The sequence below is a fragment of the Musca domestica genome, unplaced genomic scaffold (assembly GCF_030504385.1).
Source record: "Musca domestica strain aabys unplaced genomic scaffold, Musca_domestica.polishedcontigs.V.1.1 3, whole genome shotgun sequence".
NCBI classification, from domain to species: Eukaryota; Metazoa; Arthropoda; class Insecta; order Diptera; family Muscidae; genus Musca; species Musca domestica.
The window spans coordinates 1533873-1557884 of NW_026712299.1; the positions used below are offsets into that span (position 1 = coordinate 1533873).

General features: G+C 35.1%; 1 protein-coding gene across 2 annotated transcripts in view; it reads right to left on the minus strand.

The window, feature by feature from the left end:
* Nucleotides 1-1007: 1007 nt before the first annotated feature.
* Nucleotides 1008-24012, minus strand: part of LOC101894701 (uncharacterized) — a 183234-nt gene continuing 160229 nt past the window's right edge. For both annotated transcript variants that reach the window (XM_059124566.1, XM_059124565.1), the window contains exon 6: nucleotides 1008-1893. In XM_059124566.1, coding sequence (XP_058980549.1) covers nucleotides 1096-1893 — 798 coding nt within the window. In that variant the 3' untranslated portion in view covers nucleotides 1008-1095. The remainder of the gene's footprint in view (nucleotides 1894-24012) is intronic.

Sequence of the window (24012 nt, forward strand, 5' to 3'; positions counted from 1 at the left end):
CCTCAAAGTCGGTTTCTATGCATTAAGCACCTTTGAAAAGTCTCTTATATCTAAAAGACCTGAAAAAAGGTCTACAATATATTTAAACGGTCTTTAGTCTACGGAAAACCTAGAGTTCGTCTATATTTTTTAAAAATTTATGCACGTTTAGACCCATAGATTACCTGTAAAAGCCTATTTTTCTCTAAAAGACTTCATCCCAAATAAAACGCTTTTGCTGTGTTCCAGAACTGCAAGAATGTAATTATTTTTTTATGATAATCTATTTTCCCTTTATAATATGGAAAAAAAAAATGCAAAACTGGTAGACTCTTGCAGGTTCTGGAACAGAGCATTCAGTTTTAAACACTTGACCATATTCTGTAATTTATTTTTTCGATAACAAAAATTTATCGATATTCGAGATTCAAAATAAACATGATGCTTGTGTTGCTACTTAGAATAAAAAATATTTGTTTTCTCTGTTGTTTTTCTTTTCTTTACATAAATAACAAAAATAACATACTTTCGATTAATGAGTGAGTATACGACGACATGACATAGTTAAATAATTTTGGCGAGAGAGAGAGTGCAACTGAGATGACTAATACAACTAAAAAAGTAAAATGACTTATAATTAAAAATAAACATAATTATCCAATAAAAAAATTTGTGCTTCGAGAAAGATAAATACAAAAACAAAAAAAATAAAATCTCATCGTTTTTCTGCTTCGCTCTTCATTCATTCATTCTTTCATTAGATAACTATTGTTGTTATTTGTGGTGAGTGGTTGGGTGGGTGTGTGTGTGAGTGTTAGCAGGGGTGCTCAAAAAGAAATATCTGTTTTCAGTCAAATTTCTCTTTGCTTATTTAAATCAAGAACAAAACAGTGTTAAGTCATTATTTATACAAATATTTTTTATCCATTTGCTTTATAAACTATTTTGGCAAACATTCGTGTTTAAAAACAATTAAATAGAACAGTAAAATATAAAGAAAAACATAATTTTAATTTTCTCTTAAATTATCTCTTTTTTCTCTTCATGTTCTAGAACACGGTTTTGAGCACCCCTGGTGTTAGTGAGTGACATGATTATTATTATTGCCTTTCATTTCTATTTCATTTCACCGCTAAATGACGATAAATGTTCTCCATCATCTTCTGAGCCATCTTCATCTTGTGTCGGCTGACTCAAGGATAACTTCTCAAATTTGGGCATTGCGGCCAGTTTCTGTTTGCCACCAAAGACATCAATGAATTCCGCATCCGGATTTATTGGGAGATCGGGTGCATCATTAACGGCAATGTCATTGGACAAATCAACTGGTTCCACGTCATAGACATCGATGTCATTGCTTAAATCATTATTTTCTTTATTCGGTGCTGAGCCCCACTCATCATAGAATGTGGGATGCATGTCGGCGGCCTCATCCTCATCGTCGTCGGAGGAGGAAATATCTTCACGGGGCTTGGTGCGTATTGCAGCAGAAGCGCCGGCATCATAATTGGAGTGTTTCACATCTTCGTCATCCTCGTCATCGCTGCTGTCGAATTCATTCCGTCTATCCGAAAACTCTTCAGCATTATTCAATGCGGACGATTCATTTAAGTTGTCATTCACATCCTCGGCATCCTCATTATTTTCAATTGTTGCACCGCCGCCATTCATCGATGATGACGATGACGACATATTGGTTTCAAATTCGTTATTTCCGTTTCCGTCGTTGTTATTTTCGTTGGCATTCAACTCTTCTTCTGCCCCAACCTCAGCCTCGTCGACACTGTTGTCTACAACGAAATTCAATTCTTCAGCATTGGTTGGCAACATTGTTGTTTCTTCCGAGTCGATGTCTTCACTTAAGGATGTTACTGTTGTTGCTGCTGGTGTTTCGACAATGTTTTCCCTCGAGTGCTGTGTCGTGGAAGAAGGATGCAAGTGCAAGGTGCCAGAGGGGAAGATGTAAGAAATTGGTGCATTATTGAAGTGGAGTGCAATTATTATTATTTTTATGTTGCGACACAGAAGTTTTGAAGTAAATGTGGGTGCAGATGTTGTTGTTGTTTTGTTTTTGACACAACAAAACCAATTGCATTATTTGAGAGTATCGTGGTGGGATTCAAACGTCACAGTGCAAATTATTGAATTTTTAGGTGGTGGTGTTGCAAATATTAAAATAAATAGAAAAAACAAAAGAAAATAATTGTTAAATGTGTGCAAGAAAATAATACAATTAGAAAGGGAAAATTAATAATTTTTATTTTTAATAGCAAATAAAAGATATACTTTTTTGAGTCCCTTTATGTAAAAAACTAGAGTCTTTTAAAACCCACGTTCTCAAGAGGAAAAAAGGGTAATAAAGTGTGGTTATCGAAATGCATATTCCTTATATTCATTATTTTTACCAGTAGGCACGTTAAGTTCGTAAATGGGTCCACCTATAGCCCCCATATAACGGTACATATATTCGGTATTTTTATGATTTTAGCGACATTATTCACCGGAATTGTTTTAAATTTGGCATTTGAAGTTTGTTATAGATACTACAGCCTTAGACAGAAAATTGTCCGTGCATGTCCACGTCTTCGTATAGCCCCCATGTAACAGTACCTGCCGATATTAGGTATTTTAATATTTTCAGCAAAATTATTCAAATTTCATATTGGGAGATCTTAATGGTTACAACAACCTATGGAAAAAAATTCGTATACAGGTCCACGTCTTCGTATAGCCCTCCCGATATTAGGCATTTTCATGATTTTATCGAATTTATTCTCCAGAATTGTTTCAAATTTGGAATTTAAAGTTCGTAATGGATACTACAGCCTATGACAGGAAATTGTCTGTGCAGGTTCACGTTTTCGTATAGCTCCATATAACGGCAAAGTTTCGCATTTGAATATTTTAATGCCTTATGATAAAAGTTACCTGTGCAGGACCATGTCATAGTATAGACCCAAATATAAGAGTTACATTCGGCATTTTTAAGATTTTAACAGAATTTTTAACGAATTTTGTTTTTTTTTTCAGAATTGCCAAAATTCGTTCCAAATGGTGGAGGGCATTCAAAGTTCGACAGTTTTGCAAGGCAATAAATCCGTTTTAATATAAAAAAATTTAAGAATGCATATTTTCTTTATTTTTTCATTATACAGGGTGAGATGATAAAACTGCACCCAACTTCAGACTGTTGTCAATTCTAAGCCACTCGTCCGTCTGCTGTTAAAATTATTTCAGTGACAGCTCATTATATTGTTGACAAGCATACAAAAGCATTTTGGTGAGAATTTTCCAGAAAAAAATTATTCGTTATGGAATTTAAGCGTGATAGTGTGATTTCTTTATATTTGGTTGGAAAATCACAAGTGGCTATCGTTAGAGCACTCCAGCATTTAAATGCGAATAAATAAATTTGTGTCTCGTACCATCGCTCGTTACCGTAATGCTGGTAGCGTAGCCCGACGTCAAGGAGGTGGACGGATGAAAACAGCAACATCAGCAGAAATAGTTCGAAAAGTAAAGAAGCGACTTGATCGAAACCTACGTCGCAGTGGCCGAAAAATGGCTCTTGAGCTGAACATATCGCAATATTCCATTCGGCAAATATTGAAAAATGAGCTCGGCGTAAAGCCATTGAAATTTCAAAGAGTGCAAGAACTTACATCGCATCAGAAAGAAAATAGACTTAAAAGAGCTAAAGAGTTGCTTCTCATGTCCGAAAGTGGTGAACTGCCGAATTTGGTTTTCTCCGATAAGAAAACATTCGTTGTCCAGCAGTTTGTAAAAAAACAAAATGATCGTGTTTATTTGCCAAATAAGTCAGCTGAAAATGTGTACCTTCGGTTGGTCACCAGAACTCAATCGCCGGTCATGTGGGGCGCCATAACAGCCGATGGTCGCTCTCCGCTCGTATTAATCGACCGTGGCATCAGATTAAATGCCGAATGTTAACGCGAAAATATCCTGGAGGTTGTTTTAAAGCCTTGGGCACACAAACATTTTGGCCGCAGACCTTGTATATTCCAAGTGAACTCAGCACGCATCTCCCAACAATGGTTACAAAAAATACCAAAGTATCGATCACCTCAGGCAAGTGCTTCGCCGTGAATGGGCCAAAATACCGCAGAGCAAGATTCGGGCAGCGTGTGACGGTTTCATTGGCCGTTTGAAGGCCATAATTCGTGCCAAAGGTGACCAATTCGAACAAATCTAAACTTATTCTAAAATGTTATGCCATTTTCGATTTCAAAAAACATTCTGAAATAAATACAACTAAGCATATCAGAAAGTCGATAGAGAAATAAGAACATAAACTTCATAATAATTTGTATTTATTTTACAGCTGATAACAGAAACAAACATTGAATGAATTATAGTACAAATGATTTTATGACGAGGAACTCTGCAACTAATTGGCACTAACATCGCCACCGTGGCGCAATTGGCTAGCGCGTTCGGCTGTTAACCGAAAGGTTGGTGGTTCGAGCCCACCCGGGGGCGTAAAAATTTTTTATGATATTTTCAACTGCCATCATATATTTCTAGACGTTTTGTTAGCAGACAGAATCAGTGCCTCTTGGAATTAAACTATTAATTTACTTTTTGTAGACCAATCGCATTTTTACTAAAAGAGAGGCCTAACTGAAAAAATGCATTTGTGAGTTAGTGATTTCTATATTTACTACGAATCTTACATTTTAAAGCCTCCTCCATAGCATGGAGGTTATATTAAATTTGTCATTCCATTTGTAACACCTCGAAATATAATATTTAAATTTTAAAATTTTAATTCGATTTAGCGATGTCCGTTGGTGTGTCTGTCCGTCTGTGGAAATCACTCGAGCTTCCGAATGAAATGAAGTAGGTAGGTAGTAGTAGTGCAGAACTTTTGGTATTGAAAATGGGTTACGTACGTTATCGTTTTGGAATAGCCCCTATATAACTGTACCGAAAGATTTAAGTTTTTTTTTTGTGTTTTAGTCACCATTTTAGCTCGAATTTGCTGTAACTTGGGAGTATGTGTTCCCATCATGAAAATAATAGCCCTGTATAGAACTTTTAAAACTTTTCACCGGAAATATTTTATGCTTGGAATTTGAAGTTCCTAATGGGCAATACATCTTATGACGGAAACTTGCTCATACAGATCCACGTCTTCGCATAGTCCCCATATAATGGTAACTCCCTGAATTCGGTGATGATTTTAGCAGTGTTTTCGAAAGATTTTTTTAATTATTCCATATGGTGGAAGGTATTCAAAATTCAGCCCGGCCGAACTTTCTGCTTCTTTACTTGTTTTTATACCATACAACACTATGTGTTGGGGGTATTATACATTTGATTGAGCCAAAAATTATGTAACACCATATAGGAAAGTATATAAGGATCTTCCTATCTCGCCGAGCTGAGTCGTCCGTCCGTCTGTTAATTTGTAATCACGATCTTCACGAAATTCAGAATGGAGGTGGGGTCAGGGCCAGAATAGAAGCCTATTGATTTTGAAGCTGATCGCATAATATTTAGGGATTGAAATGGACCAAAAAATGTTTTCCTGATTTTGAAGTTGCTCCACAGGTCGCAATTGCAGACCAATCCAAGAGGAGTGGGGCTAGAGCTTAGGGCTGGGCAGAAGCCTTCCAATTTTTTTGTGGTCCTCGGGATATATTTAGTGGGTGAAATAGACCATAACATTTGTGTTAAATAAAAGTCAAACCGCGAAAATTTTTAATCCCGGCGAAATCACAAATAGACGAACAGGTCAATTCTGACCGTTACGTAGATGCCAATAAATATATCGGATATATAGCGAATCATATACAATGTGTATATACAAAGGAAGGGGGTGTTAGCTAGAATGTTTATATCTCATGAATGGCTGGAATGACAAATTTTATCAATTCAGAATACCCTCTTGGCATAAAAGTATAAAATCTAAAAAAATCGGATAAAAATATGACAATAATGTTTTGTGGTATTTTGTGCCTTTTTTTTCATATTTTTATCGCATGCGACTTTTTTAATTTGACTTATAATATTGAAGTGTACATTTTGGAATATTTTTTTACCTTACAACACAGGTTGGGGTTATTGTATACCAATTGCATTTATCTTCCGATCCTCACGAAAATTTCCATAAGGGTAGGGTTAGGCTCAGAAGGGCTAGGCTTATTGTTTTTAAAGAAACCAAAGGACACGAAATCAAGGAATGGACCACTACTTTTGTGTGAAAAAATACCAGCATTATTTACAGGCGATATCCGCAATACACAAAAAGTGAATTTCGGGCTTTTTTATGCTGATTTCGTTGACTAATATAGCCAAATATCGTAGACAAGCAAATCATATAAATGAGTCTAAATTTAAAGATACGGAGTGGCCTCTTGCTTTTGGAGATGATCGCAAAATTTTAGCGGTTCAAATGAACCAAAAACAGAAAAAATTTCCTGATCACACAATTGAAGCCAATCGACACGCCTGAGAACAGAGTTAAGGACAGGGAAGAATTCTAGCATTTTGGATGACCATTGCTACTGCTAATATCTGAGTAATGCTATATGACATAATTTCAAAAGCGAAATCTTCCAAAATAGATTTGGACATAAGCGTGCCTCTAACATATTGTAGTGTTGTAGGGTATCACATGGTCGGCCCCGTACGACTATGACATTTGCTTACTTGTTTTCGATATTTGTAGAACTCAAGGTGTTACAATTTGTTTAGTGGGAGTTGAAGACATAAATTCACAAAAAAGCATATTCAATTAATGAAGCCCTCAAAAACTTCAGCGTAGGTCTGATCTTGCAAATATATTTAACATTGATAACTGAGGTCCTCTTCGTAAATAAAGGTCTACGTTGTTTTATTACTTTTGTGTAATAATTTTAGTTTGAAGAGTAAAATTTAATCAGTTAGATCATTTGTGTGGGTTTTTTTAAATCTGATTATTTTGAGAAATGGCACTTTCTGAGTAAATGAGCAAAATGTTAACATCTTTCCAGTCATTTTTAAAAATTTAAGAAAAAAAATTAGTTTTTATTCATTTTCCCAAGTTTTGGGTAGATTGTTATCCACTATTTTCATCTTTTTTTTTAATTTTGAAACACTTCATTGGCTTTGTCATCAACCGAAAAATTTGTATGCAAAACATTGTCCTTCACGTTGGTTTAACACATTACAAAATTTATTTTTAAAAGCCGACTCTTGTTTATGCTTTTTGTTTCTTTTATTTTATTTTTTATAAATTACCTTTACGTTTGATTTATTTTTTATTAACCGTTAATTGTTTTGATGTATTTAAAAAGAGCTCTTGATGTTGACAAATAAATTTCCTGAAATTAACTGTGAGCCGAGAGTAATTCATGAATGGCTTTTATATAATTTCATTGGGTATGAGTAAGAACTGTTTAATTAAGAGAGTCTGACGACGAACATAAGTTTAAATTCTCTTATAAATGTGGGCTCTTTACAAAAAATAATATTGTTGGAGTATTTCAAATACTGTTTATACCCAACAAGACTATACTTTGAAAGCAAAATAGTTTTGATTGGACATAAAATTTGGTAATACATCGAAATCTCGGTCTTTGACCCTTCATATATTATAGCGATCATTATATCTATCTATGTATGTGTATGCCCGTCTCTTGATCTAAGTTAATTAGTAATCAATCTACGAGTCACAATTACGGTCCGATCCTTACCAAATTTGGTATGGAGTTAGGGTCAGAATAGAAGTCTATCGCTTCTGAAGGAACGGACTAAAAACATGCCTTTTTTCAGATTTTACAGTCGCTCTAGAGGTCATAACTGTACACCAATCGATGGTAATTTTGCATGGGGTTAGAGTTTAGTACAGTGCAGAAGCCTTAAATTTTTTATAGTTTCAGTTAATATTTGGTGGGTGAAATGTTACATAACTTGTGTGACTTACTACCATTTCCATTTAACTTCCACTATTTGAATGCTAAAAGTCACTACCCTACTAAATCTGAAAAACTTGAAAATGACACTTCTGACCTTTAAATTGCTGCTTATTTAATTGACATATACCGTTAGATATTTCAGATGTAGACAATTTTAATTCGGAGAGAATAATAGAACAGTTTTTATCTCTTAAAAGTTTAAAAATATTTCATTTTTAAGATGAGTATAATAGTAAAACCATTGTACAATGGACCCACTTAATTTTTTTCGTTCTAAACTGTTTTAACTTCTGGTTATGTGATCTATGATATCATAGAAACCAATAGTGACCTCAATTCTAGCTCTAGCTCTATCCCTTTACCCAATACTAAATTTAGCAACATTTAGTTCGCACTTCCGAAACAATCTACATCTCCCCCTTCCTAGACACCAAAATTAGTAGCATTTAGTACTTTTCGAACAATTAAATACACAGTTTCGAAACTAACCCACATCTCAATACCAGATACCAAGAGAGACATCAATATCAATTTTCGAGATTCTATACTTTTCTTTAGTACTTTTCAGTACTAGAATTTTTTTTATAGTACTTTTCATATAATTTTAGAACACATTTCCAAAACCACCTGTATATCTCAATCCCTCTCAACCACAAATGCCAACAGTGACATCCATTTCAAACTTAAGAATTTCATCTCTATAACTTCCCCCAATACCAAAATTCAACCAACTTCAGACTGCTGCCATTTCTAAGCCACTCGTTCGATAGCTGTTAAAATTTTTGCAGTGACAGCTCATTATATTCTTTACAAGCGTACAAAAGCATTTTGGTGAGAATTTTCCAGAAAAAATGTTATTCGTGATGGAATTCAAGCGTGATAGTGTGATTTATTTATATTTGGCTGGAAAACTACAAGTGGCTATCGTTACAGCATTTAAATGTGAATAGATTTTTTGTGTCTCGTACCATCTCTCATTACCGTGATACTGGCAGCGGAAATGGACGGAAGAAAACAGCAGCGTCAGCAAAAATCGTTCAAAAAGTAAAGAAAGGACTCGTCGCAGTGGCCAAAAATGGCTCGTGAGCTGAACATATCGTAATATTTCATTCGGCAAATATTGAAAAACGAGCTCGGGTTAAAGCCATTGAAATTCCTAAAAGAGCAAGAACTTACACCGCAACAGAAAGAAAATAGACTCAAAAGATCTAACGAGTTGCTTCGCTTGGCGGAAAGGGGTGAACTGCCGAATTTGGTTTCCTCCGATGAGAAACCATTCGTTGTCCAGCAGTTTGTTTCCTTGCCAAAGAGGTCAGCTAAAAATGTGCACCTTCAGTTGGCCACCAGAACTCGAGCACCGGACATGGTGATGGTGTGGGCCGCCACAACAGCCGATGGCATCAGAATAAATGCCGAATATTATGGCGAAAATATATTCTAGAGGGTGTATTAAAGCCTTGAGCACGCAAACATTTTGGCCGCAGACCTTGGACATTCCAATAGGGATCAGCACCATCGCACTCAGCACGCGCCACCCAAGAATGGTTACAAAATGAGGTTCCTCGCTTCACTTCCAGCGCACAATGGCCACCAAGATCTCCGGGTAGTAATCCGTTGGACTATTGTGTCTGAAGTATTTTGGAAAACAAGGTTGGCACTAAAAAATACCAAAGTGTCGATCAACTCAAGCACGCGCTTCGCCGGGAATGGGCCAAAATACAGCAGAGCAATATTCGGGCAGCTTTTGACGGTTTCTTTGGCCGTTTGAAGGCCATAATTAGTGCCAAAGGTGACCAATTCGAACAAATCTAAACTTATTCTAAAATTCGGTATTATATCCGAAAATTGTTACTTTCATTCAATAACATTTAAAAAGAAAGAAAAATTATGGCGGTTGACTTTCCAAATTTATACACTCCATTTTAGAGTTCTAGCCCTACTGCTTCCTAAACTACAAAGTGTACCATATGTAGTACCTTTTAGTACTTTTTGTACCGTTCAAGAACGAATTTCCAATATACCAGCCTTATCTGACCCCTTCGGACCACTCAAAATTTCAAGATTTTTGCTTCAGCCGTTTGTCTCGGTCATTTCCTCAAATACAAAGGGTACCATATTTAGTATCTTTTCATAATTTTCGTTCCGTTCAAGAACGAGTTTTCAAACACAAAGCCTTATCAACACTGACTCTCCTGCCAAGACTGACTCTCTAAGGACAAATATTAATTTATTTTAAAACAAAATGAACAACAAAACCGTTTTGGCCAAAAAAAAAAAAAATTGGATAAGAAAATAGAATATATTTCGATATACTTTAAATAAATATTGCCACATTATTTCACATTCAAGGAATGGTGCTGCTATTGTAGGCATATTTTCAATATTTTATGCATTAAGACCGCAATTGCGGTTGAGTTCTATTTAAATTATATTTATTTATATTGAGTTCTTGCAATTGCATATCGTTATTCCATGACCTTTTGATGTCATCTTAATTTCTAAATAATAAAATGTAGAATACATATCTGAACAATGAATGATGTCAGGTAAATTGGGAAAACCTTTTCCATTCATTATCTCAAGTACATGCGAACTCAAAAGGTGTCTTTTCAACACCTCAGATTCATACTCTTTATTGTACGTTCATTCATTGTCGCAGTTGTAGTCAACAATTAAAAGAAGAGAATAATATAAAAGAGAAAATGCATTGTTAAATCTTCATCTCTTTTCGGCATATTTATTAAAAACTAAGAGATGTTTCAAGCTCACATTTGGAATAGAGCTTTCAGCTCTTTGTGTATTACTGTCGAGTTTCTCTTAAAAACAAAACTCTTTAAGCTCAGACAACAACAATGTGTTATTCATCCATTTTGTTTATGGTGATCTCTTTCATGTACCCAAGCCTAGCTGTTAACAAGCATAGCGTCAAATAAGCTAAATATATCGCATGGCGCTGTTTGGTATGCATGAATCATCGCCAGCTTCGAGACAATAGATCGGTGTTCCTCAATGTGCGTTTGAATATTAAAATTTACGGAACAAAATAAGTAAATACAAAACAAAAACATCATTTGATGGATTATTAATTGTTGACGAGGTGGGTATAGAAAGGTCGTTAAATAATTAATAATAAATGTAATTATAATGAGAGAGATATTTATATTAAAAAAAATAATATTTATAATAATTATTAATAATAGTAATAATATAGGATATATACATTTTAACAAATTTTCATTGTTTTGCATTAAAAGCGGTCATATTGCGAGAAACTTGGGCGGACCGTTAAATTTAAATTTAAGTGCATTCAAATTGAAACTTTGAATTTGAATTAATGTTAATATGAATATGTGTGTGTATGAAATTAGAATACGAATACGGTAATCCGAACATTGGCCTTATTTAAATTTCCACGTATACTTAATGTGGTTGGCTATATTACTGATATGTCTAAGGATACTCCTTGCCAGGTTTTAAAGATGTTTAAAGCTTTTGTTGCTATCATTCTTTTTTTATTTATATTCAATTAACACAGTTACCTAGCCCATAGGGCCATGGACGGTTCCAAAAACTTCTATACATAACAAATTTCTAAAATTTATATAACACCCTCGTACTTCATTTGTATGATTGACCGCACTGAGATTTTACAAAATTAAGTCACTACCGTGTGACCGCTGTTGTCATGTTTGAAATTCCAATGAAGCACTGATGATGATGTTGGGTCGGATGAGGATTTCTAAGAATTCTGATTGATTTGTTCGAGCTGCACACAAGAAATGCATGTTCTCCTAGAAAATGCATCTTGGAGTTTCCATGACGGAAGAGAAACTAGGGTAAATAGGAAGAACAATTATAAGTTATTGTAAAAAAACTATTGCTCTTGGCATACAGCTTTTTCTATGAAGACCACCACATATCTATAGGGAGACACTGATGCTCTCGTCGTCCTTTGAAACTTCCTGGCTCACCAGCTCGTCTATAAAGACTCACTGGGTCTCCAGCTCGTCTATGGAGACTCCCTGGGTCACCAGCTCGTCTATAGAGACTCCCTGGGTCACCAACTCGTCTATGGGGACTCCCTGGGTCACCAGCTCGTCTATGGGGACTCCCTGGGTCACCAGCTCGTCTATTGGGACTCCCTGGGTCACCAGCTCGTCTATGGGGACTCCCTGGGTCACCAGCTCGTCTATGGAGACTCCCTGGGTCACCAGCTGGTCTATGGAGACTCCCTGGGTCACCAGCTGGTCTATGGGGACTCCCTGGGTCACCAGCTCGTCTATGGGGACTCCCTTTGTCAACAGCTCGTCTACGAAGACCCCCTGGGGTCACCAGCTCGTCTATGGGTCACCAGCTCGTCTATGGCTCGTCTATTGAGACTCCCTGACCTTCAGCTCTTCTATTGAGACTCCATGACCTTCAGCTCGTCTATTGAGACTCCCTGACCTTCAGCTCGTCTATTGAGACTCCCTGACTTTCAGTTCGTCTATTGAGACTCCCTGACTTTCAGTTCGTCTATTGAGACTCCCTGACCTTCAGATCGTCTATTGAGACTTCCTGGCCTTCAGCTCGTCCTATGAGACTCTCTGGCCTTCGGTTCGTCTATGGAGACTCCCTGGCGTTCAGCTCATCTCTTGAGACTCCCTGGCCTCCAGTTCATATATTGAGATACCCTGACCTTCGCTTCATCGTTGGAAACTAATTGACCTTCAGAGATTTTCCCTGATTCTAACTCGACTGTCGAAACTCTTTGAGACTACAGCCCGATTGTTGTGATTTTTTTAGGTTCCAGCCCGATTCTTGAGACTATCTGACCATTCAGCTCGACCCCCGAAACTCCTTGATTTTCAGCTAGTCTGTCGAGACTCTCTGAAACTCCAAGCGAGATTGTTTTAGACTCCAGCCCGTTTGGCGATATTCCTTTAGACTCCAGCTAGTCTATCGACAACATCAGCACGGCATCCAGCTTGTCGACGCTCTGGCCTCCATCTCGTGCATATCGAATCAAGCTCTTTCCACATTGACTACATCGCCTCCAGATCATCTATATAGAATATTTGGCAATATTCAATATCGATTATTTGGCCTTAAGATTCTTTGGCCTCCAGCTTGTGACTTCCTTCAGCTCCTCTATCAATAGAGACACTCTGACCCATCAGTTCGTCTATGGGTAGATTCTTTCTGACCGTAGACTCCCAGGATCGCCTCATCGATATGGCTTTCGTTATGACCTTCATCAGGTCTTGTGGTGACGGAAGACATTTTTTGGGTCTTCTAAGGAGAGATGCGCTTCGTTAGGTCTTCTAGGGAAAGAAGACTTTTGTCAGGTATTCTGAGAACGGAAGTCGTTCGTTAGGTGTACTGGGCCTTTGTCTGGTCTTCTAGGAATGGCACATCGTCGCCAGTTCTTTTTGGCACAAAAGACTTTAGTCAGGTCTCCAGAGGACGAAAGACGTTCGTCAGGTCTTTTGGAACATCACCAGCTTTCCCAAGGACAAAAGAGCCTATGTAAACCTATAGGCAAAACACCGCTGCTGATCATCTATAGAGTGTAAATACCGATTATGGCTTTGGAGGGTACCAACTAGGGCCAAATTTAAACAGACTACGTCAGCCAACCTTAAAGCCAAATTCATCAGATGCCAAGACTCATCCCTGGCTAAGTGCAGTACACTCATACCCTAGGAAAAATTCTCAGCAAAGTCTACTTTAATTTTTCTCCTGCCCCAGCAGTTCCATAAAGGCTTGATATATTCTTGCTCATGATATCGTTGGTAAATACTTTTCGGTCTAGCTCTTTAGCCCTTTGCTCTTACCCTTCAGCTCATCTATTAAGACTCCACCTTTCCTATATCGTTTTCCTGCCCTTCAGCTTGCCTTTGGAGACTACCTGATCCTATATCGTCTCTATACCCCCTTGTAGCTCGTACATGAACTCCATCTGACCTCATATATAAATCTTTTTGGAACTCATTTATGGCCCCTTTTAAGCCTTGCCTATAGACACCCTTTAAGTTCACCTGCAGCCTTCCTCGAAATTATTCTATAATCTACCTTTGGGCTTCCCTAGAGGCACCCTTTAATTTCATCCATATCCTCCGTTTTGAGTTTGTATGTAAGTCCAATTTAAGCTCTTGTATAAACTCCCTTTATGCTCATCTATGGAAATATAGCGCCTTCGAGCTCGTCATCAATATGTATAACCCGTAATCACTGCCCTTTAATTGTGTAGATGGCTTATTCAGATTTATATAAATATAATAATTTAGAATTAAATCTCTAGTATTTAAAAATAGCTACTAAAAAAATTAATAATCATTTGAAAAATGTGACAGCGATTATTGTCTGTAATTCGAGAAAATTTATTCCGTTTTTTCTGTTGGTTACTTCCCATAATTTTTTAGCAAATAGTCATTGGGTTTTTTATTAGTTGCTCAACAACAACAACTACAGTGGATATGTAAATATTTTAAAAATGAATATTTAATTAGATGCAAAGAATGATATGTTTAATTTTGCTCATGTTAAATATTAGTTGGTGTGTATGTTTGTTCATACAAACATACACAAGTATATATTTACATATATCACTTGCAGATAGTTAGCAGAATTAATACCCTATAATTCAAGTTGAGAAAAATTATGAAAATTAAAAGATATCTTCCACTCTGTGATTATTGAGTTGGAAATATTGAAAATTCCATTACTCCCGACCCAAATTTATTTTGAAGTATCATCGAGGGAGGAACTCATAGAGTACACTGCTCGGTAATTTGTAATGCCCTTCCAAAATACTAAATATATATTAATGATTAGGTATTAGGTTCCATAAAAGGCATCCTTTTGATTTCAATTATTTGGAATTTCGAGTGATCCACTTTGTCTTGCATTTTGAGTTCTTATTTCAATACTCCATTAAAAATACCGCTCTTTCGCCATCCACATTGCCATGCCATCTCATTATATGTTAATATTAACATTAACACACACACAAAAAACTATATTTAATTTATTCAAATATCAGACATTCAGTTATTATTGCATTTCATTTCATTTGTATCCTTGTAGTTGTTGTTGTCTTGTTTTTTTTTCTCTGTATTTGTTGTTACAGTTCATCTGTATTGGCGAAAAAACAACAACAACTTATTTATATCTGATTCGAAATGTCAATAATTAATTTATTTTTTATGTTTATGTCCATTCGATTTCTCTCTTTTTTTTTGCCAAACTCGGACATCAAAGCTAATTGAATTAAATAATAATAATAACATCAACGGTAATACAAAGTCGATATTCTAGTTATAAAAATGTTAATAATAAAAGTTATGTTTAATCAAGCCACTGCTGAATTAAAAAAAAAGCATTTCAATGAAATTATGTGATTTTCTATTGTTGGGCTTTTTTGGGAGCAGAGGTATGCGGAAATTGATTTGATTACACAGGTTAACAAAGTGAGCGAAATTCAAAATAAAAATAGAAATTTTAGGATTGAATCCTTTATTGATTAATTTCAATTAATTCCACCATGATGAGAATTTCATACATATTGTCATGTCTTGGGTTAAGGACAGGTTAATAAATTAATTTATCCCAAACTTGGTGACTGTAAGTGGTGAGGGTATTATATCTGTGTGAATTTATTTGTTGCATGCAGAATGAAGCGAGATAGACCAATGGTTACTTCGATTTATTGCATGCATGAATTCATCCTAGAAACAAGTACTTCAAATTTGATGAAAATCGGTTCAGGTATAGCTATAGCTCCCATATATATCTTCTAACCGATTTGGGGCTTTATGTCCCTGACATGCCCCAAATACCTATGTCAAATTTTATCGAGATCGAATCAGATTAATATATAGCCCCCATATATATACATCTTTGACCGATATCAGGTTTATTGTTCATCAAATGGCTAATATCAGTCCAAATGATCTGAATTTTGGCACATCCAACCGAATACAGTCTGGAAAGAATGACATCAATTTTCGGTTCAGTTATAGCTCTAGCTTAAAAATACCTGTGCCAAATCATATCGAGACTGCTTCAGATTTTTATATAGCTTCGATATACACCTTCATCCGATTTTACGGTTAATGCTCTCCATATATGTAATATTAACCCAAAATAAATATAATTTTTCATATTCAGCCGAATTTTACCATTTGGAGTGAATTTTTCAAAAGAAGGCTTTATTCAAGTACCTTTTGAGAAATAAAGTTGGATTTTTCAAAAGAAGACTTTTTTCAAGGATCTTTTAAGCAATAAAAGTGGAAAGGATCTTCTGAGCAATAATCGTAGATTTAAAAAAAAAAACACTTTTTTCAAGGACCTTTTCATCTACAAATGTGCATTTTTTAAAGAATAAGTTTTTCACGGACCTTCTGAGCAATAAACTTATATATTTTAACAAAGACTTTTTTGTAAGACCTTCCAAGCAATAAACGTGGATGTTTTAAAGAAGCCACTTTTCAGGGCAATAAACGGGGATTTTTAACGAAGACTCTATTCAAGGACTTTCTGACCAATGAACGTAGATTTTTTAAAGAAGCCTCTTTTTAAGGACCTTCCTGGATTTTTTTAAAAAAAAACTTTTTTCAAGGATCTTTTGAGAACTAAAAAAGTATTTTTCAAAAGAAGACTTTTTTTCAAGAACCTTCTGAGAAATAAAAGTGGATTTTTCAAAAGAAGACTTTTTTCAAGGACCTTCTGAGCTAAAAACGTGAATTTTTTAAGGGCCTTCTGAGCAACAAAAGTGGATTTTTTAAAGAAGATTTTTTTCAAGGACCTTCCAAGCAATAAACGTGTATCTTTTAAAGAAGATTTTTTAAGGGCCTTCTGAGCAACAAACGTGTTTTTATAAAGAAGATTTTTAAGGACCTTCTGAGCAATAAATGTGGATTTTTAAAGAACACTTTTTTTAAAGAATATATCTTTTAAGGACCTCCTGAGCAATAATCGTGGATTTTTAAGAAGATTTTTTTCAAGGACCTTAAAAGCAATAAACGCAGACTTTTTAAAAAGATTTTTTCAAAGACTATCCAAGCAATAAACTTGGATTTTTTAAAGAAGACTTTTTTCCAAAACCATCCGTGTAATAAACGTGGATTTCTAAAGAAGACTTTTTTAAGCGCAGATTTTTTGAAAATATTTCTTCAAGGACCTTCCAAGATCTTTTTCAAGGACCTTCCAAGCAATAAACGTTGATTTTTTAAAAATATTTTTTCAATGACCTTTCCAGCAATAAACGTGTATCATTTGGAGCCCCTAATATATCTAAGCCTTTCAGCTGGTCCCCACATAAAGAGGACCCCCTATGGCTGGGGTGTTAGGCGACCATGTGCATATCATAGTTACAAATTTGCAGTAAGTTACCGACGGAGCTTCGTTGATACCTGGGCGCCGAATATGTGGTTTAGCTACTATATCCTTGTCATGGAATGGAAGGGTCGCACTGAGTCCCCTCATAAAACTATGACAAATGGAAGATGAAAATATAAATGAAAGCGTACCGCACAACAGCATGTAATACGCTAAATTATAACGGATATGGGACCGCTAAGGCTGAGTCAGGATAGCATTCTAACATTCTGGAAAAGTTCCGAATATGAATATTACGATAATACATGCCTTGATTACTTGAATGGAAGATGCAAGGATTGTCAACCTGATTAATCGCTAAAATATTAAAAAGACGGAAAATACCGACAAGCCCATGCTTTCAGGGAGGCCAAATCCAACGAGGCAAAGTACAAAAATGTATATCATTGAGCGGTGATGCGTCGAAACCTCATTGATAATGAGTTGCAGCTTATCAGAATGAACCTTCAGTTCGTAAGAAGCTTAGACAGGAATTATTCGCATTGACATCGCTATGGTAGGGAACTATTATGTGGTTTTCGTTTTGCTTGATGGATCAGGTGCTCTACTTCAGGGTTCTTGCCTAAATGGTACGTAGTTTACTGTCCCCAGGCTAACAGGATTCGTTAGCTGAAAATATATTTTTTGACTGGCTCTCATTAACGTAGAGGTTGGCGTATACCTATAACTAACCTAGGAGCACCGATATGGGTTCCCGATTATCTATGTCTCTTACACGACTCGAACATATACGGTTAGATCAACAGAAAGAAAAACTCGAAACCTTCCTCTAAGGCCCCAAAACTGAACCAGCAAAATTCATTAGTTGCTGTATCACTGTTGAAAGAGGTAAAAAACATGTGGGCATGACGGAGTCCGATACAACGAGCAGGTACAGTCTCAGCCAGTGGCTGTGAAGAGGGGAAAAGGAAAATGAGGCGAAGAAAATTGCAAGGCATAGAATAAGAGTTCCTTTTGAAAAAAAATGCATATCTGTCCATGTTTGACAATAAGCCTAATATAGCCAGTCTGACTATTTTTATACCCTCTGCCATATGTCTACAAACTATATATGTAGTTTGATACAGTTAAAAATGTGTCTCATAGGAATTATGGCTTAAGAGCCTAGGCCTTTTTGTACCAAATCCATTTCATGAACTTTGGAGACGATCTTATTATAAAACTTAGATTGAGTCCGGATATGGCAATACCGGTCCACTCCTTTTGGTACCTCCCGCACAAAAAATCTAAACTTTCACAGAGCAAAATATACCTCAAAATTTTGCAATTACAAAATCTGGTGATTTACATTACTTATAATGCTTATAATTAACAAAATAAGCATACAATTATTTTAATTTCCCTTTTTATCCAAATACAAGTGCATACACAATTTTTGGTGAGAATATGAGATATAGCGGACCATCCCTACAAGTAGTCAAAGGATCAACATGTTGAGTACTTATAACCCTTATAATATGTAAAACAAGTCAGTGATTCTCATTAAACTAAGATCATCTCAATTTTACAGTTGACCCGAGATCTGATGTGAATATGATATTTTTCGATCCACTCATTCTGCGTATCTGTTTAAAGTTTCTGAATGCAAGGCTAAATATGATAAATAACCATAACCTCTCAAATCATTTTTAAACAAATTCACTCGAATTGTTATTGGACCTTTGTTAATGTATATATTTTTTAATTATATAAATGGCATATCAACGAAATATTTTTTTGTAAAAACAGGAATATGTATTCGTCAATAATAATATTCAATCGAATTAGTTTATATTTTGACATAAAAGAAAGTAAACAAGTAAAAAAGCTGTTTAAAGTTTCTGAATACCCTTCACCATTTGGTACAAATTTGGCAATCTTCCTAGGAATAAAATCCATTAAAAATTCTGTTAAAATCTCAAAATCACCGAATGTAGCCATTATATTAGGGTCTATACGAAGTACCATTATATGGGGGCTATACGAAGACGTGAACCTGAGCAAACAATTTTCTGTCTTAGGCTGTAGTATCCTGTAGTATTTCGAAGTTCAAATACCAAATGTGATCATCAAAATACCGCATATGGAGAGGTACCGTTATATAGTAACTATACCACAACTTGGACCTACATGGCCCATTTTCCATACCAAAAGTACTGCAGATATAATATACGTTTGAGTAAAATGTTATCAATCTACTTCATTTCGTTCGGCAGATAGAGTGATTTTCACCGACGGACAGAAGGATATTGCTAAGAATTTTATGCTGATCAAGAATATATATACTTTGTGGGGTCTAAAATGTATACTTCGAGGTGTTGCAAACGGAATGACAAACTTAATATACCCTCCATACATACAAAATAATACCGTCAGAATGTAACCATATTTGTAATTAAACAATTTGAGAATATTTATACATTCAAATCATCTTTACAAAATATTATTCATTTTCTTTAGATTTTAATAGAATTTGCTTTTTCAGCATTCTGTTTTTTTTAATTGTCCAATAATATTCCAACCGATATGGTAAAAATGACAAGCAATCTTTTTGACTCAAAAAGTTCGGATCAAAATTCACTTTTATGTGACAGTGAAGATGTACTAATTGACTTTTCTATTTCTTTGAAGAACTCCTAAATAAGTTTGCATAAATAGGATAAACTTCTCAAATAGATTGAAAAGAATAAACGATATATTTAGGGTATAAACGATATATTTAGTAAATGAATTTGTTTATATTCTAATAATAAATCATCTAAAAACTTGACTTCAAATTAATTTTTATTCACATTATGTTTTTACTGAAAGAAATTCCTGCGGCTTCGATTCCTGATTTTTATTTAAATTCCATTCAAGTTTCAACAAAAATGTTGTATAGTATAATAAACTCTTCATATGTTCATTTATACATTCAAAATAAGAATATTACCTTAGGCATATGTTGTCACAAAAATACAAGTTTTAAATCATCATTTTAGCCTGTCATCAACATGTAAAGTCGTGTAATTAAATAATTAAGCAACATGAAAAAAATCAATAACATTTATTTGTTTTTGTCAGATTTCGTTTGGGCTTCAGGTTTATTTATATTATTAAATTATATGCTAATTATTCATTTAAAAATTCTATTATTGACAAGTAATAATTTGCAGGACCCCCCTCTGTGGTGCTTAAAAAGTAATGCTGCTGTGGTTGAAATTGATTTGAAATGACTTTGTTTTTTTTTTTTTTTTTTTTGCAAGAATTTCATTTTTTGAATATTTTAATATGAAATGTAAAAATTGTGAAATGCATAAAATACATACTGAATGTATACACCTGTATGTGTATGTGTGTGTTTGAGTGTGTGTGGAAGGGTAAGTGTTTCTTTCCTCTCCCATTGCCAACTACTTAGCAAATAACCTTTTCCATTCGTCCTCCTCCACCTCACAACTCATTAATATTAAAATATCAAAAAGTTTAGTTTTTGCTCACTTTGTTTTCGTTTTTTTTTTCTTCTTCGTCCACAAGCATTTTTAAGTAGTTTTCATTTCCATTTTGTTTTTATTGTAGCTGCTGTTTGCTTTTTAGTGTGTGTGTGAACAATTTCGTTTTTCCTTTCCATTACCTTACTTCTCGTAGCTAATTTTAGTCAAGTGTTCGCCGTGGATTGCAAGTGGAGAGGAAAAAACTCTAATTGAAAACAGAGAGAACTTATTTGAAATACTTTTTTTTGTTTTTCGGAAAAAAAAATGTGCAACAATGTGATTTTGGAGGAATGTAACGAATTTCGGAGATGTACTATTGAAGAAAGAGAATATAAGATTTCAATAAAAGATATTTTCTTGACTTGTTTTATTTTAGATTTTTACCCTTTATTAGCTTAGATTTTAAGGTATACTTTGTCAAGGACCATCAGCGCTATAATTTTTGTGCTATTTATGAATTTGTACTATTTTTTCCCAACTTTTTGGTATTCTTTGGACTTTCAGGGCTATAGATTTACATTTTTTGTCTCTTTACTACCAGGGCTACAGGACTGGATTTTTAGAAAATAATTCTTGATTTTTCGGACTTTTTCAATTAATATAAGGGTTTTGTCTTTTAATGATATCTTATTTGACAAAAATATAAGCATTTTTTTTTTGAAGATTTTTTAAGGACTATTATGACTATGACTTGGAATTTCAAGAATTTTGGTACTTTTCAAAAAAGGAGTACCTCTTATCAGCGGAGATTTCTATAGTTTACTTTTAATGAATTTAGGAATATAACTATTGATTTATATGAATATATGTTTCATGGTATATACGAATTATCAGCGCTAATGCAATTTGTTTTTCAGGGCTACGGTGGAGTTTTAAGAACAACATTTCAAGCAGTATCAGGATTAAAGTGCGGATTTGTTTCAAGGACTATAAGGACAAGGACAAATCGTAACAAAAACATGGATTTTTATACCCTACACCACATAGTGGTATTATGTCTTTGTGCATTTGTTTGTAACATGGAGAAGGAAGCGAGATAGACCCATAGTTGCCTTTGAGGTTCTTCATAGAATCACTTTCTGAGTTGTGAATAAAATGCAGGTCGCATTTATCATCCGATTGTGATGAAATTTTCTAAACAATAATTGTTTGGCTCAAGGATGAACCCTATTGAAATTTCTGAGAATCGGTAAAAATTTAGATATAGCTTTCTTATGTATCCTCAACCGATTTGGGGTTAATTGTGTACCAAACGACTAATTTTAGTCCAAATCAGCTGAATTTTGGCACATTAGACCGAATTCAGTCTAGCAGCAAGTACATTAATTTCTAAGAAAATCGGTTCAGATATAGCTATAGATCCCATATATATGTTTCATCCGATTTGGTGTTTAAGTCCCTCACACTCGAAATATACAACAATGATATTAGACGACAACAATGATATTAGACGCCAGATATCTTATAAGGCTCCGAAATACCTTTGCCAAATTTTATAGAAAACGGCAAAGATTTTAATATATCTCCCGTATACATCCTTAATCTGATTTCACGTTTATTTTGCAATTTATGGCTACTATGAGCCCAAATGGAGTGAATTTCGGGTGAGATGAAAAAACTGCAACCAACTTCAGACTGCTGTCACTTCTAAGCCACTCGTCCGACAGCTATTAAAATTATTCCAGTGACAGCTCATTATATTGTTTACAAGCAAACAAACCCATTTTGGTGAGAATATTCCAGAAAAAAAGTTATTCGTGATGGAATTCAAGCGTGATAGTGTGATTTCTTCATATTTGGCTGGAAAACAACAAGTGACTATCGTTAGGGCACTCCAGCATTTAAATGTAAATAAATCTTTTGTGTCTCATACCATCGCTCGTTACCTTGATACTGGTAGCGTAGCCCGACGTCAAGGAAGTCGAGGAAAAAAAAACAGCAACATCAGCACAAATGTTTCGAAAAGTAAAGAAGCGACTTGATCGAAACCCGCGTCGCAGTGGCCGAATCATGGCTCGTTAGCTTAACATATCGTAGTATTCCTTTCGGTTCACACTAAAATATACCATAGTGTCGATCATCTCAAGCAAGCGCTTCGCCGGGAATGGGCCAAAATACCCCAGAGAAACGTTCAGGCAGCGTGTGACGGTTTCATTAGCCAATTGAAGGCCATAATTCGTGCCAAAGGTGACCAATTCGAACAAATCTAAAGTTATTCTTAAATTTTATGCTATTTCCGACATTTGTTGCTTCCATTTAACATATTTTTTTTTAAAATGAAAAAATTATGGCGTTTGACTTTGTTGCAGTTTTTTTTATCTCACTCTGCATAGGACCCATTGAAGGTCTCATATCTATAGAAACCCCAAAAGAGTTATTTTATCAATTCATTTATAAAGTCTTCCAGCTATGGAATGGTTTTGGTAGGCCTGCTATTAAAAAAGTTATCTTTTAAGAGGTCTTCTATCAACAAAAAGTCTAAAGGACTTATTAAAGGCCGTTCATATATAGAAAAAAGGAAGATTGTTGGTACGTCGACGAACTATAGAAGACCTTTAGATGTCTATAGAAGACATTCAAGATGTGTCTTAGCTAAAGAATTCCATCAAGATGTCTTTCTCTTTCTCTCCGTTTGTAACTCATCGAAATAATCATTTTAGACCCAACAAAGTATATATATTCTTGATCAGCGTAAAATTCTAAGACGATTACAGGCAGGTCAAGTTCGAAGATGCGCTATATTGGTCCACGATATCATATAGCCCCCATACAACGGTACCCCCGATATTCGGTATTTTCATGATTTTACCACATTTTTCAACGGAATTGTTTGATAATCCACACAAGGAGTTCTTTGTGAGTACTTTACTCCCTGAAAGAAAGTTGTCTATATAGGTCTACGATATCGTATATACCTCCGATATTCGATATTTTCATGATTTTAGCCACATTTTTCAATGGACTTGTCTGTAATTCCACACAAGGGGTTCTTTGTGAGCGCTTTAACCCCTGACATAGAGTTCTCTATATAGGTTAACGATATCGTATAGCCCTCATATAACGGTACCCCCGATATTCGGTATTCTGATGATTTTAGCTATATCTTCCAATGGTATTGTCTGAAAATCCACGCAAGGAGTTCTTTGTGAGCACTTTTGACTATATAGGTCTACAATATCGTATATCCCCCATATAACGGTACCCCCGATATTCGGGATTTTCCATTTACCAATGGAATTATCTGAAAATACACACAAGGAGTTTCTTGTGTGTGCTTTACC